Raw genomic sequence first — 27,930 nt, 5'->3', positions numbered from 1 at the left:
ACCTTAACTGATGTGAGTAGCTGCTGCCTCCTGTCCCTGTGCTGAGAAATCAAGCAGTGTTTATATTAAGCTTTTATTGAATATATTAAACTTAGTCTGTGTTCTGTGTATTACTAGCTGGGGGGGAAATAGGAGAGGGGAAAAAACTCAGAGGCTTTCGTGTTACCTCAGTTGCAGTGGAAATACCTCGACCTCTAAGAAGTACAGAATGCTTTTTCTTGGGAAACCCCCAGACCTTTTGGTTTTTCCGGGTGTTCTGCGAGAAACCTGTGCAGAAGTCAGAGTGCAGGAGCCTGGCTTGTATATTGCAGGAGAGATGTGTGCTCTGGGTGTCTGCAGTTCCTGAGTTTTCAGAGTTTTATGTCTAGGTTTGTTGTTTCTGATATATGGCAGTACAGTGGCAGTGGAATCAAGACCATGCTCTCGTCCTTCAGGCTGATATTGAGCCTGCAGGTGACCAGGCGTCATGCAGGTGTCTTTCATATGTTCTGCTCTGCGGTGCTCAAGATTGTGAAGAGCCTCCTAAGTCTTGAGTCTGTTCTGTCTGTGTAAATATATCCCAAAAAAACACCCCAACACTACAACTGTGAAACAGTGTCTTTCTCACACCTTGCTTTGCCTAGCTGCAGCCTGAGTGTTTTGCCTCTTAGTGGGCCCTCTTGCTGCTGGTTGTGTGGATGGATGTGGTGGCAGGTGAGCAGAGCTGGGTTAGTTGCACTGAGCTCCACTTCCATTGCTGTCACCCAGCTGTTTGTAATTGTTTGACGATTGTTTTTGTAATTGTACTAGAGAAAGGTGACCCTTAAACACTTGACATGTGAGGGATGCAGCAGCAGGAATACACTTGCCTGTAACTTTTTGAGTATACGTTCTTAAGAGGGTTTTTCTTTGGTTGTTTTGTTTTATTAATAAATTCTCTGATGTTCTGCCATCTCTTCCAGACAGCGCAGGGGCATTTCATGAACACTGCCTCTGCTCAGACAGAAGTTCTGGCCGTTCCCAGACTGCCCAATCTATGCATGCCCTTCCCTTGGCAGGAGGTGCCTGAGGTCCAGCAGATCTGTAGGGCACAGCTGAACTAGAGTTACGTGGTCATTCGGAGATGACTATTACAACTTGTACATGGTCACAACAGATTGCTGTAACCTTTAGTCCTTCCCATCTGGACAGCACCTGTGTAGTTCGGTCTGCCATTGGTATGTCCATCGCTGTCTCCTGATTCTGTCTGTGCTTTGGGGGAGATGTTAGCAAATTAGAAGTGTAGAGAAGACGCTAGGAAAATGATCTGGCCCTGGAAAGTTTGTCATGTCTGTATGGGAGAAGGCAGCTTGTAGACATGCAGCCTGAAGACCCAGGTCTACATGTATCCTGAAGCGATGGGCAGGCATCTGAAGGAGATGAAGGAAGAGATGTGTTTGGATTTTGCACTTGAAGTTTTTTGTGAGCCCAGTGGTGAAGTCCAGGACAGGACCCTGGTGTGCCACACCAGCTGCAGGATCTGTCCTTGGAGCTTCTCTCAAACCCCGTCAGAGCCATCAGCTTTGGTCAGCACAAAATCATACTGAGCCTTGGCTCTGATTTCCTGCTGACTGGTGGTTAATTCCTCGTGATTAATCTTCTTTGGATTGAGCTTGGTGTAGGTGTTGGAACCCTTTACCTATATTTCTGTCTCACTTAGGGGTCAGTGAGAGACTGTGTTGCAGGGACAGCAAAGGACACGAGGGTGGGATTGCTAGGCTTGTACTGCTAGTCCCTGCTCAGTAGCTGTCAGGACTTCTGTTACCTAATGAAGCCACAGACTCGGTGTTGTCATTTGTTCATCTCACGGTGAGCAGCGTTGGCTGTTAAGGTTTGGTTTCTGATGTGAGCAAATGGGATGGCTTTGAAACAGGGCTCCGCAGCCATTATTGTTGTACCTCGTCTAGACTTGGTTCTCTTGGGATGAGCGGTCAGTGGCCATGGGGAACGTGCTTGTCCTCCTGGAGGCTGCAGGTGAGACGTCTGCCTGGTCCTCCTGGCACTGGCAGAGCTGGCACGGGTGCTGCCCTGAGACTTTGCACCAGTTCCTGGACACTTGTGTCATTGAGGATGTATCTGCAGGTATCTGCACAGGGCAGAAATCAAAAGTATATAAAATCTTCAGGTACAAACCAAGTCCTCTGACAGATTTGGGAAGCACTGCCCAAAAATAAGTGATGCTGTCCTGATCTGTTAGGAGGAGTCCTGCTCTTCTCTCCGGAACAGCTGTCCTTCTGCTTTCACAGACAGGAGAATGGGTTAGATGAAGTCCTGCTCAAACATAGCTGCATGACACCCTAACGGGGTTACTGGCTAGTCTCCCCTTCAGGGTAGGTAAGGTAGATACATTTGTAGCCTTCAGTTTGTCCTCAGACCCCATTTTTTTGATTGCTCTGTCCAAATCACAGAATGGTTAAGACTGGGAGGGACCTCTGGAGGGCTTGCAACTGGCCGGCATTGTTCTTGCTGTGCCTCTGAGGCTCAGCAGTCCCCAGATGCTGATTTCTATGCACTCCCTACTCACAGGCTTGTACATCCCCTTCTGTCCAGCACATCAACAGCTCCCAACACACCAGAGCTCCCCAAAATCAACCTCTCTTATGCTTTGTGCACATTTTGGGTACAGAAAGTGTCAGATACGCCTGCTGTCTAACCTCTGTTTGCACACACTTGTGAATCCCCGCCGGTGCTCCTGTTTGCACACCAACTGTGCTGTGCCAGAGCTGCCCAGGTGTGCTCACTGCTCACATCTGTGCTTGCTTGCACAGGGCAGCACAACAGTGCCTGTAACCTGCAGCAGGATTTAAATGTGCTTGAGGTATCCAGCCCTGCTTTCCTGAAAGTCTTTGCATGTTGTGAAGCAGATGTTGATGAGCACAGGGGAGGAACAGACAGAGAAAGTGTTGCTTGCTTTGTCTGAACTGAGCATATTTCTTGTATTTTAGGTGAAGAGCCTAGAAGGAACTGTTTTTCTGTTCAAAACTGCTTTCTTCGGGGCATTTTCAGAATGCTAGAGGGAATGGAGTCTGAGCTGCTCCTTCTCTTGGCTAGATGTGATCAGCCATGCAGGGAACAGATGAGGAGCTGTGGTGAATCTGATTAAAGTATGCAGCACCAGGAGAACTCCCGAAGGATTTCCCATCAGGTCTGTTTTCCAGGTTGAAATGAAAGGGGGCTGAACACATGCAAACAAGATGTCTCAGATGCACAGAACACCAGGCTTGTGGTAGGGCACCAGTTGCACCTAGTAACATAAAATCGTAGAATCATTAAGGTTGGGAGAGACCCCCAGGATCATCTGGTCCAACCACACCCCTCTCACCAATGTCACCACCAAACCATGTACCTAAGCACCACATCCAGCCTTTCCTTGAATACCCCCAGGGACGGTGACTCCACCACCTGTCCCAGTGCCTGACCGCTCTTTCTGAGCAGAAATGTCTCCTCATTTCCAACCTGAACCTCCCCTGGTGCAACTCGAGGCAATTCCCTCTGGTCCTATCACAGTTACCTGTGAGAAGATGCCGACCCCCAGCTCCTCACACCTTCCTTTCAGGCAGTTGTAGAGAGCAATAAGGTCTGCCCTGAGCCTCCCCTTCTCCAGACCAAACACCCCAGCTCCCTCAGCTGCTCCTCACAGGACTTGCATCCCAGGCCCTTCACCAGCTTCGTTGCCCTTCTCTGGACATGCTCCAGGGCCTCGACATCCTTGTAGTGAGGGGCCCAATGCTGAACACAGCACTTAAGGTGCGACCTCACCAGAGCAGAATACAAAGGGACAGTCACCTCCCAGGTCCTGCTGGCCACACTATTCCTGTTACAAGCCAGGATGGCATTGGCCTTCTTGGCCACCTGGGCACACCGCTGGCCCACGTTCAGGAGGAAGTGTCTCTGGAAGTCTCAGGTCAGCGTTGGTGGGATCTCGGGTGGAGGAATTTCTCTGGAGACTTAGGGGAGGGAGGGAAAGATGCAGGCAGGCTGGAAGGATGGATGTATCAGTGCTCTCTGGGAAAGGGTAAGGAGCGAGGTGACACTAGCTACCATGGGGTCTGTGATAGGGTTGCTGTTGGTGCTTCCTAGGACGGGTTCTGTCTGACCTGACTTTATGCAAAGTTTGCCCTTCTTGTCTGGGGCTTTCTTGTCTCCTGTGAGCACGCCTATTGGGATGCATGCTGTGGGATGCACAGCTGGAGGAAGCTCATGGCCTATCTGTGTGTAGGGCACTGTGTGCCCAGTGCTCTTCCAGTTCCACCCGGCCATCCAGTGGAGGAAGGCTGTGTCATGAACAGTCTTGTGGCAGTGCCACGTTCTCTTACTTTGATGGAAACTTGGAATACTTCCTAAGAAGTCTCCTCAGATGGGCTGCTGTTTGGTTTTTGGAGAGACAGGCAACCACCAGGTGGTTTGGCCTGCATGGTTTCTGTTCACTACGGCTTGCAGTTGGCCCCTCTGGCTCCTGGGGAAGCGCTGTTTGAATGTGTGTGTGATGTGCCGCAGCTGCCAGCCACACGTTTACCAGGCTGGGGGCCAAAAGCTGCAGAACATCTTCAGGAGAAGGCAGTTTGTCATTGACATGATCGTGCCTTGTAGGAGCAGGAATAGCAGCGGCCCGGTGGTGTCTGTCAGGAGGTCCCATCAGCCGTGGCAGTACCAGGTGCCCACGGAAGGGAGCAAGACTGGAAAGCTCGGTGGCCCTCATCTGTGAGGGGTGTTCACAGGCCCTAATGGAACTTGTTGGGTTTTCTGGTTGTTGTGTATTTTTTGTTGTTGTTGTTGTTGTTGTTTTTTTTTTTTTTTTTTGTAGTAACCTTGTCTGTTTGTGTTTTTAGCCCATGCAAGTTCTTTGTATCCACAGCAGCTTAAATGTGCATTTCATGAAAAGCCATTTCTTTTGAGGATTTTCTTTTGCTTGCTATCTGCTGGTTTTGCTTGATAGCACCTAAATCCTTGGTGAAAGAAGCAGCAGGCAGTGGATCCCTTCTCACTGTCAGAGCCAGTATAGAGGTTTCCCCTTCCTTGTATGGGAGAGGTTCCAGACCCTTCATTGTCCCCGTCAACCCCTTCTGCCTCTGTACCGGTGTTGTGCGCCCTTTGAGCTAAGGGAATTGAACTGCACCTGGTATTTAAGGTGCTTTCCCTTTCCTAAAGTTTGATTACTTTTTTGTTGCTGTCAGTCATTGAGCTGTTCTCATGGAAGGATCCAAATCAAAATCTGATTTCTGAGTGGCAACAGGTCAGAGCCCAGTTCCATTTATGTAATATTACTTTCTCATACACAGCTGCGGCATGTTTGCCTCTATTGAATTTGATGCTGGCAGTTTGCCTGCTAGCTTGGTGTTACTCGGTGCAAGTGTTTAGAGCAGAGTCCAGGTCTTGCTCTCCTCTGGAGTGCTTCCAGGGGCACCTTCCCCACCTCCCAGCCCAGCTGGGTGATGCATTGACTCTCTGGGACCTTCCTGAGAGGCTGGAGCCAGCTGCGAGCCCTGCAGCACGAGCAGATGGGACCCTCCCTGCCTTCCCAGGCAGTCTGCACCCTGGTGGGACTGCCAGCACCAGGGAGGGGTGTGGACCCATCCAGGTCTTTGATGGGATTTTGTGAAAGTTGTTGCTTTTTCCTGGCAGCACAAAGTACTGGGCTCCTGCAGGGAGGCCCTCCAAGCATGAGAGGGTGATCCGGGGGTGGGGGCTGTTCTGCTGCTTGTCCTTTCAGTGTTGGCCTGCGGTGCTGCTGGTAGCAGAGCTGGAGGCTGTCTGCACTGTGTGTGGGAAGGACGTCTCGGAGAACACCTGCTAACACTCCTGTCGTCTCTGCCGAAGACTAGGTTTACTGTCTTTGTGCTGCTCTGTTCCCATATGTGCTTTTTGCAAGGCCCAAGAAGGAGCAGCATGGTCGCGTGCGTTGGCTCAGGTTTTCCTATACCAGGACTGTAGAAGGAGCTGGAGCTGGGGGAACCTCCTGCTGATCCTGGTGCGTGTGAACGGAAGACTTGGGCAGGGAGCCACGCTGCCAGCTTGTCTGACGCAGCTCAAGCCCTTGTGATACCGCACGTGTGCTGTTGGCAGGACCAAACCTTTGGGGCAGCCGCGTGGCTGCAGCACCCTGCCCTGCTGGGGCTGCCCCGGGCTCTCTGGGAAGCCGGGGACCTCGGGCAGGTGGATGTCAGCCCCTGTGGCAGAGGAGCAGTTGTGAGGGAAGGTGCTGCGGGTGTGCACGCTGGGGTGTTGTGTGCAGCAGTACATGCAGTGATTCATCCGAGTCCTTCAGGGCAGGTTGGCTTTAGGAAAGGTTTGACAGCCCCAGTGTCTCCAGATGTCCCCCTGAAGGACTGCTCATCAGGCAGGTTCTTACTGCTGGGGCACGCTTCTGGGACCGGGGCTCTCAGCACGGGGCTGTCCGAAATCCAAAGGGCTCGACACGTGCCACATTTTGCCTGTAACAGGCCGTGGAAGGGTGACGGGTCAGTTTGGTCCTTCAGCCATGCAGTATTGCTGCTGTGAGTGGCCTGGGTGGGATGTGTGTCACTGGGAGGTGGCGAAGGAGAAGTGGAAAGATTCTGCAGTGGTAGGAGAGGAAGAGGAGAAGCGTGAGCATCCCGAGAAAACCGTACAGTCCCCTTTCAGCTTGGATCATCTCGGGCAGGGCTGCCCTGCTCAAGCTTTGCATATCACGTTTTGAATCTGCTTATTGGATACCAGATCCTGAAGCTCTGTTCAGGCAGAAAAGTCCTCATTAACATTTTGGGAATACGTTAATTCCCTTCCTTTCCTATTCCAACCTGCTGACTTTGATTGGCACTATTTTTTACAATAAATGCTTAATTAAAGGCATAATGACTGTATAATGATTGTATTAAAAGCAAGATGATTATAAAAATCAGCTTAGCAGCTGGAGGCTGAAGGGCTGGAATAGCTCAGAGCAGAAATCTGCGTGGCAGTGCTGTGCAGTCTGCTCACAAGCTGATTATATGCAGCATCTCTGCTGCTGTTGCACTCGCAGACCCCCATCCACGGCCCTCTTGTTCAGAGTGCTGTGTGGAATATCACTGCAGAAATACCTTCTGCCTTAAGGAATTTCAGCCTAAACCAGCAATAGGTGGGGAAAAGGTAGATGTGCCACTGCTGCCTACCATCTGTGTTGCTGCAGATGAGGAGCAGAGCTGTGACATTAAAGAAGCTACAAAGCATGATGTGTTTCTGCATCAGCAGCAGCTGCAGCCTCTGGCCCCAAGTCCCTCAGACTGGTGAGCCAAGTTCAAGGTCTGCAGGGAGCACTGTGGCCTGGACCAGCACTTGGAGCTGAGGCCGTGGCTGACCATGGTGCTCAGACCCCAGCAAGGGTGAGATGTGTCCTTTGGGGGACAGCTTGCTGAGGGCTCACCAGGCTCACCTTCCAGCCTCGCTGCCTCCTGCATCCAGCACCGACTGCTGCTCCTCACTGGGTCGCCTCTGCTGGTGTGCTCGCCTGGTCAGCACAGCCAGGTCCTCTTCTGCCCAGCCACTGGCTCCACTGCTCATGCAGATCTCGCTGCTGAGGAGTGGTGGGCTTGGAGCACGTCTGTTGGGTGCATTGGAAAAGCCTTTGTGGTGTGTCCTTAAAATGGTGGTGAGCGTCACACAAAACTTGAACAGAATGGAAAAGGCTCAGGAGAGGGAGTGAGACAGCCCCCTGCAGAGCCTGTGGCTCGTCTTTTGTTAGACCCTGGGATGTGCTACAGGACTGTGTAGGGCAAAGATGGGGTGTTCTGGTTCTTATCACTTCTGCCCTTCCCTTCTAATGGCACTCAGGTGGATCCCATCTGCTCCTGGAGACTTTTCAGGTCCCCAGACTTTGAACTTAATTGCTTTGACCTGCCTGCAGCTGAAGACGCTAGGAAAGGTGCAAGAGTTGGTGACAGGTGGTGTGGGTGAGGGTGGTCTGCTTTCCCTCTGCAGTGCCAGTTCTTTGTGCCCATTCTTCAGGTCATGTCTCCACTCATCCCATAATGATCTCATTTCCTCTGCTGCTATATTTGAGCTCTGCACTACCTCAGATCTCGTTTGGACCCAGCTGTGCCTCTGTTCCTCTGAGATAGCTGGAGCCCCAAACTTAACAAGAGGCAGAAGATGCAATTTGGAAAGTGCCTCTCACCCCAGGCTGTTACTTGTGCTGTGCCTGTGTTAGGGTAGTCTGTGTGAAAAGCTGAAAGTTTAAGTTTATTAAATCATAAGCACTTAATGTGATTTTCAATGTCAGTTTTGAAAAAGTTGGAAGCTATTTGAGTGTGCACTGGTGCGGGAATTATAGGATTAGATGCTGAGAGAAGTCCTTTTTTGTTTGTTTTTGTCTAAAAGGTTTGTAACCCCTAAAATAGGTTACCATCATCAAAATGTAGGTTGTGTTTGTAGCAGATGTTGTACTGGTCCCTAGGCAGCAACCACCAGGTCTGTGGGGCTGGAAATGTTCAGGCACAAGAAGAGCTGCGAGGAAGGGATGGACATCCCCGCTTGGGTCAGCACAGCTGTGCTCCTCTACGTGGTCTGCAGAGCTGCACTGCGTGGCCAGTGTCCCTTCCATGGCTCCCTCTGCAGAAGGAGGTGCAGAGCCACTGTGCAAACCTGTGTCTGGACTGATGTGAAAGGTTGTCGTGAGCCTGTATGTGTAAACCTCCGGCAGACCCATCAGGACTTGCTTGGTTCACATTCTTCAGAACTGGGCTTCACTGCGCATGTGGGTCCCTTGCCCGCTCTGAGGGGGGCTGAGTAGCTGCCCTCTGCTCCTCAGGCACAGAGCATCGTCTCCAGCAAAGGCAGGGCTGCTCTGTTTGTGGACACAGCCAGTCCAAGCTTGCAGAAGAGACACTTGCAGCAAGTACTCAGCGCAACTTTTCTGTGCTCAGCCTCAAGCACAGCTGCTTCAGCATTGCTCTGCTGATTTTTTGGGCTGCTGTAAAATCAAATTCTGCCCAGATTTTTTTCAGGAAGAGTGAGGAAACGCCCTACCCCCTTTCATTTCTGATGCAACAATTATTATTTTTCTTCCTCTTCACCTTTCTCTGTTTTAAAAATCATTTAGATGTAAAGAATTGTGGATGCAAAACAGGACAGTAAAAGTCGCATCCATCATCTTGGCCTCTTGCTGTATAAGAAGCAGGTTGATGTGCCTTGTCCTCAGAGTTATCTTGAGCTGAGGGTCCTTTTTGTCCCTTACTCTCTTGGGATGACTTGCATTTCCTGCCTAACTTGGATATCTGGCATGCTGAATTACTGCCAAAGTTGCTTGGTTTTAACACCAGTTCTGCTGGCTTGGCCCTTCTGGAGATGCTCAGGTGTTAGGGAAAGGTTCTTCACTGAGAGGGTGGTCGGGCACTGGGATGGGCTGCCCATGGCAGTGGGCATCACACTGAGCCTGCCGGAGTTTAGGAATTGTTTGGACATTGCTCTCAATGTATGGCCTGATTTTTTGGGTGGTCCTTTGGGACCCAGGAGCTGGACTTGATGATCCCTGTGGGTCCCTTCCAGCTTGGGATATTCTACGATTCTGTGATTTTCTTTGATGGGTTTTTGGTTAAGATCTCCATCAGTCAGCACAATGAATCTCTCTGATCACAGAAGGCACCTGCTAACTGAGATGAACGTGTAACGAGGAAATCCACCAGCTTGCTTTCCTCCTATGTGGAAAGCTGATGTTTGTGTCAGGGTGTCAAAACCGTCCCATATTCTTAAGCTAACACTTTGTGTTGGATTTCTTTACAGAACAGTGTGTTTCAGTATTATAATGCATGTAACCTGTGAGTGAGAAAAATGCACTTATTTTGCTCTGGTTGTGTTTTTTATTACCATGAAGTCATGCAGGTAGGAGATAGCTGTGGCTGAAAGGTGACAAATGGCCTTCATGGAGTAACAGCAAAGCCTGCTTGGGCAGGAGTGACGGGAGGCTTGTGAAGGAAGCTTTGTATCTACTCGTCATGGTTTAACCCAACAGTGGCATGGCTGAGCAGTGCCTGCATTTAGCTGCTGAATGGTAGGTGTGATAAATGCTCTGAACACCAGGGCAGGATCATCCCGATGGGAGGTGCTGAGGAGGAGTTTGGCTGTGAAAAGCGTGTTACGTTAAGGCAAGACCTGGGTGGAACATCACCTCTAAAGCACATAGCTCTTCTGCAGCAGACTTGCAAGGGTCTATAGCAGATAAGTGTGGAGTGGCTTTGTTTGGGAGAATTCTGCACATACGGAGGGCTGGGAGGGGGTCCAGCCACAATATACGTGTAGAACTCCCCATTGGAGAGCAAAGAGAGCAACGGAGCAACGTGCTTTCCTTGATGAACCAGAAACACTAACAGCGCTAACATTGGTTCACAAACATAGCTTCTGGGATTTGGGTATCAGGTGTGCAAGTAATTATGTACTTGAGGATATGTAGCCTGTGCATATGAGACGTATTCAGGCTTGCTGGGCTGTGTGCATACACTTGAGCAGTGTGTTCGGGTGTTCAAATTGAGCTGGGGGTTAACAGGGCTCAGGGCAAAGGATTTAAAGCTATGCAAGACTGTGGTTGGCTTGCTTCCAGTTTTGAATGTGGCTCAGTACAGTCACAGGCAAATTAAAAGGAAAGGAGAAACCTTTCCTCGTGTGGGAAAACAATAGCAAGAAATGCAGAGTCTGAGCTCTGAAACCAACTGAAGGTCATAGCATAACACTGCTGTTCTGATGAGGGACTTGACCAAAAAATGGGTCAGTCGCTGGTGATTTTTGAGAGCTCAGCGTTAGTAATTTACAGCTGACATTGAGCAAAACTGTGCTGTTGGCATGGTTCTGGCAGCTTCCTTTTCTCTGGGTCCCTCGTACAGCAGTGGCTCAGAAGTAAAAAACATGAAGGTGAAGAAGTGTGGTTGAGAGACTGTGTCATCTCCCAGTCAGCCTCTCAAGCAGTGCAGGGCGCTTTGTTTAATACCCAGGCGACACGAGAGATTGTTGAGGACATGAAGTTCTTGTGTAAGTCGAGGCAATATTTTCTTGTTTGCTGGGAAATTGTTTTAGAATAAAACTGCCTAGAGACCTGTGTACAGCAGAGGCACCAATTTCCTCTCGACTTAATCTTGGATTACAAGAGTGTAATGTAATGGTTTTATTTCCATGGTGTGCTGTGCATCTAGGCTTGGAGTGACATCAGGCTACCTATTCTTTTTTTTTTCTTTTTTTTTTTTTTTCTCCTCATTTTGTAGCCTTTTGGAGTTTCTTTGCTTGTAATGGAACTTCCAGGGACCAGCTGTCATGGGGTAGGGTTGGATGTAGACTGGAATAAGATTTTAGCTGCAGTCAAGTTTATGGCTTTCTCCACACTGGGAAGCTGCGTGTTGTAACTGATCTGGAGCTATAAACCAGCCTGTGTGCTGGGGGATTGGTGCCCTGTGGCACAGAGAGCCGTAGTGCTGAGAACAAGAGACCCTGATGGTCATTTTTGTGGGTTCCCTACCACTGCAGGGATGTCTCAGGGAGTCACGTACTGGGTTTGAGAGAAACGTGAGTGCTGCATCAGTCTTCCTACCTCACCACTGAGGGCATCTTACATGGTCCAGATGGCTTCAGGAACCAGCCTTCGCTTCTGCATGGCCTTTGCATCACAGCAGTTCTGGAAAGTCTCTGAAACCCAAGGCCAGGACCCCTCACAGGGCATCAGCACACGCTGCCTGTTGCAGAGGCCTGGTGTGATGCCTCTGGGTTTGAGATATGCCTTATCGCAAGGTTTGAAACTCTTGAGCAGATTATCTATCTGTCCCCCTCAAATGGCTTCCGGATAGTTATTAATAGATAAAACAAGCAGAATTGATTTGTCCCTTATTTGTAGCTCAGTGCATGAGATGGGAAGTCTGATGTTTTTCTGCCCCTCAGGACACTGAAACTAAATTAACCTGTTATCGAAGAATTTGGCCATGACAGCTGTGAAGGACACAAACCCCACAGAACCAATGCAGCAGGTGAGATGTCGGCTGTAATGCCCGAACAGGCTGACCAGGAGCGTGAGGCTGGTTGGGTCAATGGGAACACACCGGGGTCCTGCATCTCGCAGTCCCGGGAGCTGCAGAAGGAAATGGCGAGACTGACCGGGCTGGAGCAGCCCGGAGAAAGCTGTGGTGAGCAGCCTTGTGCTGCAGCATCAGGGAGGGCACAGGGAGCAGCAGGACTGTCCCCAAATGCTGCCTGGGCCACTTTGCAGAGGAGGACAAAGGAGGCTCCCCTCAGAACTGGTGAGGAGTTGGGGTTGAAGGCCTCCTGAGAGCAAAGTGTGGGGAACCTGGGCTGTGAGGCAGGAGTGAGAGACCCCTGCAAAGGGTAGCATGGAAGTCCCAAGGGTAGATTGTCAGGCCCATGGGTGAGAGTTGGGATGAGGGAGGCTGTAAAAAATGAAATCAAGGCTGCTACAGACTAGGCAGCAGGGCCTGCAGTCTTCCTTGGTGCCCTCTGAGTTGCTGTTTTATGTTTGTGCCACAACTTGTGCTCAGCACAGCAGAATCCAAGTGGAAAGCCATGTCTGCATCCTCAATGGCTGCATTGGCCCCAGGGGTATAACTGGGGTCCTTTCAGCTTCTCCCCTCAACAGGGACTTTGCATATCTGTGACTGAGGGCAGTGTTCACCTGGGCTTTGCTGTGAAATCACTCATTTGATGGATTTTAATGTGCTGCAATAGAGGACAGGCACAGTATGTTATGAACTTCCGATTCTGTGTCATTAGCTCTGGGGTGGCAAATAGCACATAGATGGGACCTCCTGACACGAGGGCTGGCTGTACGCGTAGAACTGGTCAGCAACTCCGTTACACATCTGTCTTGCATCTCCATCTAGGAAAAGGGATAATAAATTAACGGGCATGCTGGAGGAACTACAGTGGCAGTAGTGCTGTGAGTGCATCGAGGCCCCCGGGGAGGGCTTGGGTCTCAAACAGCTCCCACCTAAATTGCCCGTCAGGAGGAGACTTTCAGATGTGTGAGAGGTGACCCCACAGGTCGTCCTTGGGGAAAGCCCTCTAGGCACGTTCCCTGCAACAACGAGGTGGATCCTGCTCTTCCAGCTCATCTTTCCTAGCAACAATGACTTTGGACAGTAATGATGATCAAAACATTTCTTAAAAGATACCACCTAAAAAGTCTAAAGGGTCTGCGGGCAGTCTGTTCCAGTGGAGTTCCTGCAGGAGCAGCATGGCTGGGTCGTGTGGCTCCCTGAGCAAGCCTTGGAACTGGAGCACTCTGCTGGCTGTGCTGCCAGGCATGCTGCCATCCTCAGGACTCACCAAGGAGAAGCTAGGAGGAGGAATATGGCAACACATCCCTTTTATAAGAAAAATCTCAGATGCTGAAGAGAGATCCCGTGTTCCTCTGAGCAGGATGGAGAACATCGTTCATGAGCAAACAGTAAGGGAAATTGGCCAGTGTCTGCTGCATCGCCAGCACATGCTGGAGTGATCCCTGCACAAATACACCAGGAGAGGGAAATGTCAGAAATGCATTGTCCTGGGAGACAGAACAGGAGAGGAGGATTCTGCTTGAGCAGCGAGTGAGATGACAGCCTGAGCCCAAGCTCGTGAATAAATGAGCAGCTTGGAGGCTCGGAGTGACTTTCCTAATAGAGTGGAAACAATAACAAATCAAAGCAAGTCAAATCTGTATCTAAGAGACTGTGTAAGAAGCAACTTTTGGAATTACTCTATGCATATCAGTGTGTAGGGGACTCAAGAAAGGGAAAACCCTTGGGGAAAAAACACTATATTGGGTTTTTCTTGTGGTTTTTTGGTTTGTTTGTTTGTTTTTTGTTTTTTGGTCTTGAAACTTATGAAACCAAGGAAAATAGAACCTTAAAGAGAGGAACAGAGGTGATAGGAACAAACTAAGGAGTTTTGCGTTCCTGGCCACCTGTGATGTTGCTAGTCCATGTGAAATGGAATATCCTGGTAGCATTCAGGCTCCTGTCAGGTTGGAAACCCACTTTGTGGTATGCAGCAGAGAATAGACAGAACCAAATTCTGGAACTGAAGGGTCTGCAGGTTGTAGAGTCAAGCAGTAGAACAGCTGACAATGCAAATGCGGGGTGCAAAGAGGTGGTTTTGAAGAGCTGACCTTGCTGAGCTGTTTTATATATTATCCCTTAAAGGTAAAATGGAATTGAAAACAATGGAATGAAAACAAAGGAAAAAGGTAAACCTTTGTCAGGACATCTGCCTTGTCATTCCCAGATGTCTGGGATCCACAAGCATCATTTCAGTAGGGCATTTTCCAGAAGATCTGAAGAATGCTGCAGTGGATTGTCCTAGGGAGATGTTTGCAGATACAGTGGAGCGTGTAGGAGGCAGCACGTAAAGGTCTGAAAGACGTGTTTGTCAACGAGTAAGGTCTCATAGCAGGATGGAGGAAAGTAGGGTCAAGTTCATGGTAGAACAGTGGTGGATGGTAGACTTTTGCCTTGAAGGGAAAGGCAAGGATATCTGCATTAGATATTAAACTGGAGAGCAGCAAGAGATGCCTCGAGTGGCTGAAAGAAAGCCAGAGTGATTTCAGCAGCTGGCTTTTCCTCCAGGGTCCTGCAGCAAGCTAAAGGAAGCTGGCAGGCAAACTCAACTCAATGCATCAGGCGCTTGGGTGGAGCAAGCGGCGGTATAGCACAACACTGGTAGACAGCAGGTAGATGGCAATCTGTCTTAGAGCTTTTTTTCCAGTCTGTTTTCTGTTTGTTAATTTCTTCAAAGTGTATTTAAGTATTTCATGCGTGCATTGCGACATGACTTGGTGTATGCCTCATTACCATGTTTATAGCTATTCAAATTACCGGTGACCTTCAGAGCTGGTGGCTGCCCAGCTTGCATCAATGATTTGTAGCCCACAATAGACCATTTATTTCTCTTCTCCCATCAGCGCCAGCTTTTTCTTGAATGCTGTGGTATTGCCCACTCAGTCCGGGGCCCCTGCAGGGACCAGTGGTTGTCACAGACAAGTTGGGCTCACGAGGACTTCTGAGGACGGCACTACAAGAGAAAGGCATGATTTTGAACAAGAAAATGAGGCAGGCTTTTTGGGTGACTTGGCCAGATAGACTGCTATGAGGTGACACCCCGTGCTCCTCTCCCTGCCCGCCCCCAAACTCGTGCTTTCTCTCCCTGCTTCCTAAGGAAGGTGAATGTTTATGCAGCAAGAGTTTGAATGAGCTGAGTGAGGCTGAGGTGCTTCCTTCTTTGCCTCAGTCCTCACTGGCAAGTCCTTCAGGAACGTGGGGCCCCTGAAACCAGAAGGAGAGTCCGTGCCAAGATAGGCTTGTCTGCAGTGGAGGAGGATCAGGTTAGGGAACACTGAAACAAACTGGGCATCCAAGCCCATGGAGCCTGATGAGATGCACCTGGGAGTGCTGAGGGATCTGGCTGATGATGTTGCAAGGTCAGTCTCGATTATCTTTGAAAGGCTGTGTTAATGGGGAGAGATTCCTGATGACTGGAAGAAAGTGAATGTCAGCCCTGTCTTCAGGAAGGGTGAGGAGGAAGGTGTGGGGAACTCTGTGCTGTCCTCACAGGAGAGGTGCTCCAGCCCTCTGATCGTCCTCATGGTAATGAAGGTGACTGAGAGTAGTCAGCCTGGGTTTGTGAAGGGGAAATCCTGCTTTACCAGGCTGATGACTTTCTGCAATGAGGTGACTGTCTTACTGGATGTAGGAAGAGCAGAGGATGTTGTTTATCTTGACTTGAGCAAGGCTCTTGACCTTGTCTTGTGTAATGGCCTCATAATCCATATTTTGCCAGTTAGCAAGTTTTAAAGTTTCCCTTCCATTAGAATAGACTCAGCTTGCTATTTTCCTTAAAATCTGTGTTCAGCTTAGTGCTGGCAATCCTCAAGAAATAGCAAATCTTAAAAGAGAAGCAGTGTGTGAGTGAAAAGCAAAGCGTAACAATGCAAGAACAGGAGAATCTGAAGAGCAGAATGAGCTCTCTTCCTTAAAGAGGTGGTTTGGAAGTTATAAATACAAAGTACTAGATGGGGAATTCTCCACTGGGAAGTGTTATCAGAACTTCTAATGCATGGACAAGAGCCGTGGGAAATATAATACGGGATTTAGATCTATTTCAAATTGTGACAACATCACAGCCTTTGGAGAACAGGAGCATTAGGAGTATTAGCATCTCAAGAAAGGATCTAGAGAAGAGACTTAAACAAATCTACTGTTTGGCTTGTAAGTCAAGCTTCTTGTCTTTCCCTTGCTTCCTATAGAATTAGTGCCTAGATACAGGCAATCGTGAAGCTCCTCTTCTGTGGGGAATCTGCTGTGGCTGGCATGGAGGAGTATGTAATTTATGAGTAACTCTCGTATCTGGATTTAGCTGTGAATGACACATGGGCACTACGTGGATGGGTGCAGGGACAAATCCAATAGTGCTGTCTGTGCAGCTCTGGAAGACAGCTGAATTAGAGAGGTGGCAGCACATTGAGGAGTGTGGGTATGTCTGTGCCTTCTGCCAATTGGGATATCAAATACCATAGTAGTTCAGGAGTATATTTTCAGAATGGTGTATTTGTTAACTCATCCAGTTAAAAAGGGGAGGGAAAAAAAAGTCGTCCCTCTGTTACCAGCAACAGAAATCCCAGGCTAGCAGTACAGCCATGGTCTGTGCCAGTGGATCAGCTTCCCCTTTGTAAGATGCGGTGCTTTATGCATAACTGTACGTTCTTTTTCCTGATCTGAAAATGCTATAAATCTGCCACCTGGACATTAAGCCTTATGTTGTTTTCCTTACCTACCTAGGATAGCTTTCCCTTCCTTTCTTGCATGTTGCTCAGAGAGGGTGGGTACCCAGGAATAGCAGCAGTGACTCCTGTGACACCTGAATGGATGGGGCCACTGCTATTTTGGATCAAGAAAAAAAAAAAAGAGGTTTGACTAGGGAGACACCAATATACTGATGGAGAGTGAATTACACAGTGCTTTGTGTAGGGATTAACAGCAGGAGCAGAAAACAACTAATGCATCTGAAGCCTGAATGCTAGAGGTGCAGTGAGAGACCCTGGGGAGAGTGGAGGGCAGCAGGGTGCCGCAGGTGACACACAGCGGTGTCACTTGAGCACGATGCTCCTGCCTCACCCCCGCTACGCAGCACTGCAGTGAGGTGGGCACATCCCGGAGAGGTGAGCTGAGAGTGCCAGCCCCCCTTGCCTCGACAGCCTTTGGGGTAAAATGCCTCACGCTTCCACCGACAGCTGAATAGGATCCTCAAGGCACTGGGTTTGCTAAATATGAACTGAAAAGACCTTTTGAGTGTGGAGGCTTTCCCTTTCCAGCAGGGCACTTCTCTGTGTTCTGCAGAGCACCCAGCCCATTCTGAGGTGTTCAGTTTTTGGTTTTGTTTTAAAAGCGGCGAGAGGAGGGAGCGATAGGGCCCTGGAAACTGCAGAATTATCTTACGGAGAAGAGGGGCAATAACTGCCACCTGTGTAGCTCTGGCAGCATTCACAATCATAGGATGCTCGCGTAGCCTTGTGGTACAAATGTTTTCAGAATTTATCTCAATCGCTATTCCTACTGAGGATCAAAGATCTGGCTGCCTGGGATTGTGTTTTAGCAGTGGTTTCACTTACTTAGTTTCTTGTGACAAGAGCTGAGTAACTGTTGATGACTGCTTACTCTGCCTATTTGCAGTGCAGATTTAGACAAATGAGCCAGTCAGGCTTCCCTGCCATCGCTGGTTGCCTCGTCACTGTCATCCCCTTGCCAAAAGGCCTTTTTGGTGATCTGCCAGGGGAGGTTCTTCATCTTTTACTGGGGGTTGGAGGAAGTATTCGGCTGCTTCCAAGATGAATGCATTTGTGCTGGGACAGGTCCTAAGACTTGTCTGCAACCTGTAGTCCCTACCTCTGGGAGAAACAGCTCCCTTTAACTGTCAAATTCACTTGAGTATGTTTTAGATTTTAGGCAAGCTCAAAAGGAAGTTGAGCTTCATGCTGTCAAAGCCACAATGTTAAGTTCTGATTACAAAGTTGGAGAAACAGCTATAAAGAAAAAGTACAAGATAATGCAAATCTAACATAGGCTCAACATCAGACTTACTTTACCTGCTGCTCAGGGGGTTGTGAAGGAGCTTCAGAATTCAGTTCAGTGGATCCTTGTCGGTCAGACACATCCTACTGAGATGCAGGTTTTCCTTGGGTTTGTGCCCCTTCTTTGGAGTAGGGGATTTTATAGCTGCTCCTGAAGTTTCAAAGCAAGTCCAGGAAACTCCATGTCTGTGCTAATCAGGGGCATCTCTTCAGTGACATAGCCTGGGTTTTAAGTACTTTTTTTATCCATCCAGGTAATGCTAAGGAAATAGTTTGAAGATCATTTGGGATTTCACTCTGACAGCAGGGACTGTAGGATGTTGCAAGTCTTCTGTTGTTTTGTTTTTTGTTTTTGTCTGAATATCAAATGAATTGCAATTATGAACGTTACATCAGAGTGTTTTCCAAATGAAGCATCAAAAGCTTATCGCTTTTGGGTGATGTGCAGCAGTTTCTCTTGATCTAAGTAGCATTTTGTAGGCTATATAAAACACATCAGTTCACAAACATTGTGAGCCACAATAACCAGAAAACATATAACTGTTCCCCTCCACTTTTTTGGCCTGTTCAGCCTGGAGAAGAGGAGGCTGAGGGGAGACCTCATCGCAGTCTACAACTTCCTTGTAAGGGGGTGTCGAGAGGCAGGAGACCTTTTCTCCATTAACACCAGCGACAGGACCCGCGGGAATGGAGTTAAGCTGAGGCAGGGGAAGTTTAGGCTGGACATCAGGAAGGGGTTCTTCACAGAGAGAGTGGTTGCACACTGGAACAGGCTCCCCAGGGAAGTGGTCACTGCACCGAGCCTGACTGAATTTAAGAAGAGATTGGACTGTGCGCTTAGTCACATGCTCTGAACTTTTGGGTAGACCTGTGCGGTGTCAAGAGTTGGACTTGATGATCCTTAAGGGTCCCTTCCAACTCAGGATATTCTATGATTCTATGATTCTATGATTTTTTTTTGCATCAAGATGGTGCAAATATTTGGCCTTGTAAGTGCTTGAATTCAAGGGAGAGGTGCTTGTTGGCCATTTTCTGGATAAAACAGGGATATTATCTGGGCATTCTGGGATATAATACAGAAATGGGGAACATCCAGACAGATTAGTAATGATTCTCACTTTTTTTTTTTTTTTCCACTTGCACATATTTTTGTTTGCTTGGATGCTCTGGGAAAGACACACATTTTCTCTGTGGCCGTAAGCAATGTAATGGTCATGTTTGATGCATTTTTAAATGTCCCAAAACAATACAAATCTTTCTTGCAGAGCCTGGTAGCATAAGGTGTGGGGGATCCAGTTGCAAGGAATTTAGAGATGACAGCTGACATTTAGAGATGCCAGCACACATTTGCTGGTAATGATTTTCATAGCAGACCCTGTGCTGGCTAGTCTGCATTGGACCCGAGTTCATTTTACAGGTGTAACAAGAAGTGCTGGTTTTGTTCATAGCTCTTCAGGAGGTTGGATCCTGGCTACCTGGAAGACATCCTTTTTCAGTCAGCAGTTGGTGAGGAGCTCAAGCTGATAGTTCCCTGGTTTAATGAGGACACTGGTGATGTAATTCTCGATTAAAATTGCCCTGACTCTGAGTTCATTTAATCTTCAGAGCACGTTTCAAGACTTCCTTTCTGTTTCTCTAAGCTTTGAGCAAGTAAAAACAAGTCTTAATGGGTTGGGAGAATTTTTCTGTGACACTGAAGTACCTCGGTGCTTGGTGTCTCATTTAGAGTGAAATAGCTCTTTTATTTTTTATTTTTTGAATAGGGGCCTGTCAGGACACCCCAGTTCTCACTGTGACTCCTGTCATTGCCCAGTTTATTTCCCTCTCTGCACCTCGTTTTCCTCACGTAGCTGTGATTTCTCTGTTGCTCTGAGGATGTAGGAAGGTTCAGTCTGTAGCGTTCCTGGGAGTTGTCTCACCGGAGTCCTGTTAGGTCTGGTCCTTGTGTCAACAATCCTTGGTGAAATGACGGATGGTGCGAGTCTGCTCGTTCGTGTTCCCATCACATGGCCGCACAGAGGCCGTTCTCTACACTGTCTTTCTACTTGATGTGGGCAAGAAAACCTTCGGGAAGTTTCCTGAGGTGCTTTGTTCCTCCGGACCATGCGTCTCCCCAGAGAATTTTTCTGTGCTCTGCTCTGTCATGTTTCCGCTGACTTAACACTACAGGGTGGTTGTTCTGGCCTTCCCTTTTTCTGAGTGCTCCTCGTTCTCACTCACCTGTTTGTTTCTTCCCACAGTGCTGAGTATTGGCGAAGGTGGCTTTTGGGAAGGAACCGTGAAAGGAAGGACTGGCTGGTTCCCAGCAGAATGTGTTGAGGAGGTGCAGATGCGACAGTATGATCCACGGCAAGGTAAGCTGCTCTTAGATCAGAATCTCTCCCAGCAGATGCACCGAATGGCCCCAGAAATTCAGATGTCTCAACTTTAGATTTCCTTCACACTCGGTGTTTGCCCGTTCTTTGCAGTGAGTGATGAATACATCTTATGAACAGTATTGCTCGGGGTGTTAGCTCATTCTGCTCACACTGGTTGATGTAAGTGGCATGGTACTGTCGTGAGGACAGCAATCATCAGTTCACTTTGTAGAGGTTTTAACAGTGATGCAGTGACTGTTGGTCTGAACCTCGAACTCAGCACTGCATTGTAGGAGCCTTCAAAGGAAAACACTAGATAGATCTTGAGTAATTTAAATATGTTTTGGTTCAAAAAAATACTAAAAATGGCTGTGACTCAGCCATAGCACTCCTGACCCTCCACCTTCAGTGCCAGTCACAACCTAGCAGGAATTGGCTGTTCCTGGAGGACAGCAGTGTTGGGAGCAGCTGTGAATTGCATGTGCCAGACATACGGTGCTGCTGGAGGTCACAGTAAGTTACTGGGTTTCCTGCTGTTGTGGGCTGTATCACCACAGCTTCCTGACAGCTGCCTGGGCAGTGTTCCTCTCCCAGCCTCAGAGCTGGCTGGAAGATGCTTCTGGCAGACCTGAACTTGTCCACATCTAATGCAACTGAGGAGAACATCCAGATTTTGTTTCTCAGTTTATTACTTACAGGGGGGGAGAAGTGGCCCTGACTTGAGAAGTTCAGCAAAGTTCACTTTGCACATTAAATGAGTTTTAATATTAATCAGATGGATTGTGATAAGCAAGAGTTAACTTTGACTGTGGAGTTGGAAATGAAGTTAGAGAACAGAAAATTAATAAAATAAGTTTCCAACTTTACAAAACAAGAAGTGTTAATTAGTTTCTGGAAGCTTGTTACCATTTCAAGTCATGTATTTACTGTAATCGTAGTTCTTCCTGAGAGTTTTAAATGTATACGTACACACCATCAGGCCTCTCTCTACCAGGATGCTTGGAGACTATCAGTGAGCCACAAAGTCTGTGTGTGCTGTGACAGCCACGTGGCGGGTGGTGTGCTCCGGGATGCCTGCACATCAGTCATTGTGCAGAGTGCGTTCGGTGCCCTTGGGACCTGGGTCTGGTGGCTGTGGAAGGTGTAAGTGGGAGCGGTGTTCTGCTGGTGGCACTACGAACCTGTGTGCTGCAGGGGCTAATCAGCAAAGCTTTTCTTCCACTCAGCCTCCCAGTTTGTTCAGCTGTTAGCTCGCCTGCCTGAAGTTCCAGCTTGTGTTCCCAGTGCTCATTTGTTTTCTTTCTTTGACTTATCTTTGTAAGTGCTCCAGTGTATGTCATTGATCGCCTTTGTCTTTTCACAGTCCTGTGCAGCAAGGGATCCTGACTGATCACAGTGTTATAAATTCAGCTGAACTCTGCATCCCTTAGAAGTGAAGTAAATATTTCTGTTTTGCTGGTGGGAAACACTTGATGACAATAAAGACTTGAATGGGATATTCCTCCTTTTCCAGAGGTGCTTAAAGCTGATGAGTTGGGACTTTTTCCTGAGGGGATTCCACCTTCCTCCCTCTCATACTTGCTTTGCAGCTGTACTCTGCAGGGCCACTTACCCTTTCCCTTTGTGATGCTAAATTGAGAGTACACTTACCAATGTGGTTTAAGTGGTTAATGTGGTAACTCCTCTGTCTAGGAGTTCATGTTTGCTGTGTGTTTTAAAGAATGCTCCATGTCTGTGTTAAACTGAACTTGTGTAGTGAAATGTCCAGATCCATAGTACACGTGCCTAGGCACTAGAGCTGAAGTGTGAGCACTTTCCTCCAGTTGTCCATACTGTGTCCCCTGACATGGTTTTGGCTTCTGCCAGCTTTTATTTTTCCTGACAAAGCTTGGGTGCAGTTTTTCAGACGCAGTTTGTTTGCAGTAGGTAGCTTGGATAACACCACCATGATTGTGCACAGACAATAGTTTAGCTATATGGACATGCTGCTTTTCTGCCACTTGCCCTCAAGACCAAAGGAAAAGGGTCTATTTTATGAGTTTCAGTATAGCCTGATAGCTGATTTGGCTATGCACTGTCCACTTGTACATGGCACTGGTTAGATCACATCTTGAATATTGTGTTCAGTTTTGAGCTCTTCAATACAAGAAAGATACTGAGTTGCTTGAGTGTCTGCAGAGGAAAGCAATAAAGCTGGTGAAGGGACTAGAAAACAAGACTTATGAGGAGTGAGTGAGGGAGCTGGGTTTGTTTAGCCTGGAGAAAGGGAGGCTGAGGGGAGACCTCATCACCCTCTACAACTACCTGCAAGGAAACTGCATCGAGGAGTGTCGGTCTCTTTTCTCAGGTGACAAGTGATAGGACATGAGGAAATGGCCTCAAGTTGTGCCAGGGAGGTTTAGGTTGGATGTCAGGAAGAATTTCCTCACAGAGAGAGGCTGGGTGTTGGAACAACCTGCCCAGGGAAGTGGTAAAGTGTCCTGGTTTCAGCTAGGATGGAGTTAATTTTCCTCCTATTAGTTGGTAGGGTGATAGTTTGGGATTTAGGATGAGAAGAATGTTGATAACACACTGATGTTTTAATTGTTGCAGATCAGAGCTTACACTAAGCCAAGGACTTTTCAGCTTCTCGCTCTGTCCTGGGTCTGTCCCCTCCCAGCTCCTGCTGCACTGGAGCTATCATCCCTGGAGGGGATGCATCCTCCATCATCCCTGGAGGTATTTAAGAGATATGTGGATGTGGCACTAAGGGACATGATTTAATGATGGGGCTTGGTAAGTCAGGTTGATGGTTTGGATTTTTTTATGATCTTGAACGTCTTTTCCAACCTAGATGATTCTATGACCCTATAAAAGGTTCTGACCTGACTGTTAATTGCTGGGGAACAAAGCCATGTCAAACTTGCAGGTGTCTCCAGCTGTGTTTACAGACTGAGGAAAGTAGGAGGGTTACATGGCAGATATCTGACTAGACTCTTGTTGGGACAGATTGAAGATGACTTTCACAAGGTTGAGAGTAGCTAAGGAAATTCATTGTGATCCTCATTGAAATTCAGAGATCAAGTCCCAGGGTTGACATTTTAGAGACGGTATTAGGATGTTCCTTTAACCTGCATGTGTTCTCATGCTTTGAGGGAAAAGGCCATGAGCTGCATGTTGATCTGTCTTAATGAGCCGTGTTCTCCTGTAGAGGTACCTCTAGGTCAGAGCTTCCTTCTCAGACCACAGTTTGTAGACACGGCAGCACTCGTGGAGTTAAAAGGAAGATGTCCCGTTGCCCACCTCTGTTTCTGGTCCCAAGGCAGAAACTTAAGTTTCTCAGTTCCCAGTGAAGTTTTTCTTAAATATTCCCTTTTCCTATGAAACTAAAATCCTTTGGGGCTTCAACACAATTTCTCTGCTGAATAATTCACTCTTTAGGTTCTAAATTCATTTCTTGTGGCCCTACTTAGTCAGAGATCTGCTTTCAGTCATCTTTCCATAAAGGTGATCTATCTTACAGCATTATGATATCCCAAGAGGAGATGCAGGTTCTAGTCATCAGTCCCATCATTGTACACTTTAATTCTTCAACAGCATCTCCTCTAATGCCATAGCCTATATTGTACTTTAAGTGGTGTGACATTTGGAGTCAGAGAATTAATCTGTGTTTTCCAAGTGGTTGAAACAGGCCTTGTCTTTCTGTCAGTATAGCATCAAGATAATCAGCTGGTCCTCATGGCTGCTTGTTAGTCTGAGCTCTGTAGATGTAAGAACATGCACACAGACACAACCCAGTCAAGTCTCCCCATCTCTGGGATGGTTATGAGACCGTCACATAGATCTGCCTGTGGGCAGTGGAAGTGGAAGCTGCGTCTGTGATTCTGGGGAGAAATGCCTTTGTCTCCTAGAGCAGAGGCACTGGTGGGAACGTGCTCCCACTCCTGCTTGTCAAGCAGTTTCATTCATTCCTTGTGAAGGGCAGCACCTTCACAGTGCCTGAGAGTCTGCAGATCTGCCTCCATGTGATGTGGGACAGTCTTTCACTGTGTGCATACGTATGGAATTTTGACTAAAATGGAACAGAAAAAGAGGTTGTCTGTAAGTGCCCACGTGTACGCCCCCCTCGCATGCTTCTTCCTGCCCCTAGTATGACCCCAGGAATCAAAGAGTTTGGGTTTGGAGAGCACCAGGTCACTGAACATGAGCTGCTTGGTGAGCATCATCAGTGAGGCAGGGAGAAGCACAGCAGCTGCTAGAGCTAAAGCACCCTACCTGGCGTGGCAATGCCACGGGCACATGCAGGTGGTGGTGGTGGTTCCCAGAGCTGCTGGTACATCGCTGTCTGTTCGGTCACTGAAAGCATTCAGAGCATGCTCCATGAAGGGGCTCTGCCTCCACGTTTATTCTGCCAGAGATTGAAGTGATTTGAAACCAAGGAAAGAAGGGAGCTGATTTGGATAGGCTGTTATCTGTGTTGCTACTTTTAGTACAGCAAGAGGAAAATCAGATAGGTGTTCACATTTCTTTGCCTAAAGGAACATGAGAGGAATTGGGTGGACAGGTGAAAGCAGCAGTGAAGGAAGCAGGGAGTTTGCTCTTAAAAGAGAATTTATTCTCTGCCAATGAAATCAGTGGTGGCCAGTAAGATGAGTGTATGCCAGCTCCTGAGCACAGAGGGAAAGAAGCTGAACCCCAAGTGGTTCAGGAGATATAATAGCTGCAAGGAATGAGAATGGGGCAGAGCAGCACATGTGCACCTTAAGGAAAGACAGAGGTAAAGGGGAAACTGAGCGTGGGAGGCACATGTGGTACATAAACTGTGCAGAAGCAGAGATAGCATAAACCTTTAAATTGCTTTGGAAAAAAAAAAAAGATAACGTAAGATATCCTGGTAGTAAGGGTACAGTCTAGATTTTTATAGTTGATGAAGACAAATGTAGTGAAGTAAATGGAATTGACTATCTGCAGCAAGTTAAAACAGACGTGGAATTTTAAGTGAATATTTTAAGTCAATGGTATTAAAACTATCTCTGGCATGTATTCCAGGGAGAACCAAAATCTTGCAGGTAGAGAATCCAAATGTGATTGAAAGAAATTGGATAAGCAAAACGCTCAAAGAACCGAGACTAGGATTCATCTGCAAAGAAATCTATGTGAGAGGGATCTGAAATCATAAATATAATATGCAACTTGCTAAAAACACAGCTAAGTTAACTATTAAGAATTTTAAGAGAAGAAAGAGGAAGTAGAGCTGTTAAGCAGCAAAAATAAGATCAAAGTTAATGAGATGAATCTCCGGGTCTATCAGAACACTTGCCTGAGTGTCAAAATGGGTAGGATGTTGGATGGATGATAGGCTAAGGCAGAATTGATGCTGATGGTTGGGGAGAACAGTGTCAGGGCTGTGACAGCACTGGATGAGCCTTCATGTCCCAGATCAGCCTCATCTGGTTCTCCCTCCCATGCCCGTGGGCCCAGGAGCTCTACTTCAGCTCAGTTCGGGGGGGGCTGAAAGCTCCAGGCCATGTTGGAAGAGTCCTGGTCTCCAATTCAGCCATAGCCATGCCTGCAGACAGCCTGGGACCCTCCTGACCCAGACTGTGACCCACAGACTGATGTCCCAGCCTGACCTCAGACCTGCCCTGTCACTGTGGGCCTGACCAGTGATCATTAGACCTGACCCTAACACCAACTGCAGATTGGCTTTCTAGCTTGTTTGAGGCCTGCCCTGTTGCTGTTACACTGTCCTATGGGTTGGACACGGTGTTGGACCCGGCCACCATCCCTGGGTCTGCCCTCGTTGCCTTGCTCAGGCCCTGGCCAGCGAGGCCCTTACCCTGCTGGCGGAGGGGTCTCCCTGCGTTCCCAGCCCTCCTCCGCTTTGGGAGCAGCCCTGCCCTTGTGGCCCCCAACAAACAAGGGACACCAATATTCTGAAAGAAATAATCACAGAGTTATAGAATGGCTTGGGTTGGAAGGGGCCTTAAGGCTCATTCAGTTCCACACACACACCCCTGCCATGGGCAGGGACACCTCCCACCAGACCAGGTTTCCCAAAGCCGCATCCAACCTGGCCCTCAACACGGCCAGGGATGGGACATCCACAGCTTCCATGGGCAACCTGTTCCAGTGCCTCACCAGTCTCAGAGTAAAGAATTTCTTCCTAAATCTTCCTCTTTTAGTTTAAAGCCATGACTCCGTGTCCTATCACTACACTCCCTGACAGATCCCTCCCCAGCCCTCTTGTAGGCCCCCTCTAAGTACTGGTATTATGCAAAACTCCTGGTACATTAATGAAGGCTGAGGTGACAGTAGATCTGGGGTGCAGAGAGCACTCTGTGCAACCGAGTTAAGGCTTTCCAACCGGTCAGAGCACCTTTAAGACAGTTTTTAAAGGAAGGGAAGAAAAAGATGGGGAAGATGAGAGAAGGAGAAAGACAGATCATTGTTTATCCAGGTATGATTTTTGTGCTAAAGGTGATTGATTGTGTTGGCTAAAGAAATATCGTCCCCGCTTCTTTGGATTTCAGGACAGGGCTTAACTGTGTCGTGGGAAATTATTAGTGAAGGTGGAGGAAGTGTGGGGGAGCACGAGAAGCTTGTCATCTGTCACTAGCTGATTAATGGTTTCATCTGTTAAATGCTTTCACTAGTAGCTGTGGCCAAAAGAAAACTGGAATGTGTTGCGAATGTTTCCTTGTGACATCGCCGGAGTTGAGGACATTCTACTTGAAAAGCTGGATGAGTTGGTGTAGCAGGATGAAATTGCAGGATCTTGCACTGAACTACTGAGATGATTTTCTGTTGCAAGCTAACGTTTTACTTGTTGAAGCAACAGAAAGAGGTGTATTAGTGGTTTAGGAGATGACTGTAAGTATAGAGTAACGTGTCTGTGAAGGAGGCAGACAAGTCTGGGATGTCTTGTACAGTGCCTTTCCAGCACATAGGAGGTGTTAGTGCTACAGCATAAGGAGTTGTTAACATCTGATCTGAAATTCGTTGTCGTTCTATTGCTGTCCCCAGGAAACTGAATTCACAGTGCTCTCGTTCTCCCCACATGCATGTGTGTTGGCTCTTTGGAGTTGGCTCTTCTAGTAAGAGAAATTCAGACTGTGGGCAGGCTTCGTGTTTGTGTTCAGGAACCGAAACCTTGAATATGGGATTTCTTCTTGGGTGAGAATCGAGGGACTCCAGACATGTAAAGCTTGTGCACAGAAATTTCAGTAATGTGGCTGGGGCTATTGGCAATATATGGAATTAAATGTAAGGTGGGTTTTTTTTGTTGTTTTTTCTTAAACCTAGGTGTGTGTTTTTTTTAATTGTTGGACAACTTTCTGATGAAATTGGCACTGAAATGTCTGTGCCTCTGCTTTGAACATAATTCATTCTTGCTTTGGGTCAGTCACAGAGTAGCCTTGATCTGATCCTGTGGTCTGGGTAGAAGCTCTAAGAGGAGCTGCAGCTCTGGTTAAAATTGAAGAGGAACATTTGGTAATAGCCGTCTGCTTGGGATGCTGGCACTGGGAAGTG

General features: G+C 47.9%; 1 protein-coding gene across 5 annotated transcripts in view; it reads left to right on the top strand.

The window, feature by feature from the left end:
- SHANK3 (SH3 and multiple ankyrin repeat domains 3) overlaps window positions 1-27,930 on the top strand; it is a 371,832-nt gene that overhangs the window by 207,866 nt on the left and 136,036 nt on the right. For all 5 annotated transcript variants that reach the window (XM_068670237.1, XM_068670238.1, XM_068670239.1 and 2 more), the window contains one exon: window positions 20,302-20,415. In XM_068670237.1, coding sequence (XP_068526338.1) covers window positions 20,302-20,415 — 114 coding nt within the window. The remainder of the gene's footprint in view (window positions 1-20,301; window positions 20,416-27,930) is intronic.

Source organism: Anas acuta, chromosome 1 (assembly GCF_963932015.1).
Source record: "Anas acuta chromosome 1, bAnaAcu1.1, whole genome shotgun sequence".
NCBI lineage: Eukaryota > Metazoa > Chordata > Aves > Anseriformes > Anatidae > Anas > Anas acuta.
Note: the sequence above shows the minus strand (reverse complement) of the source record. Positions and strands in the feature narration are given on the sequence as shown.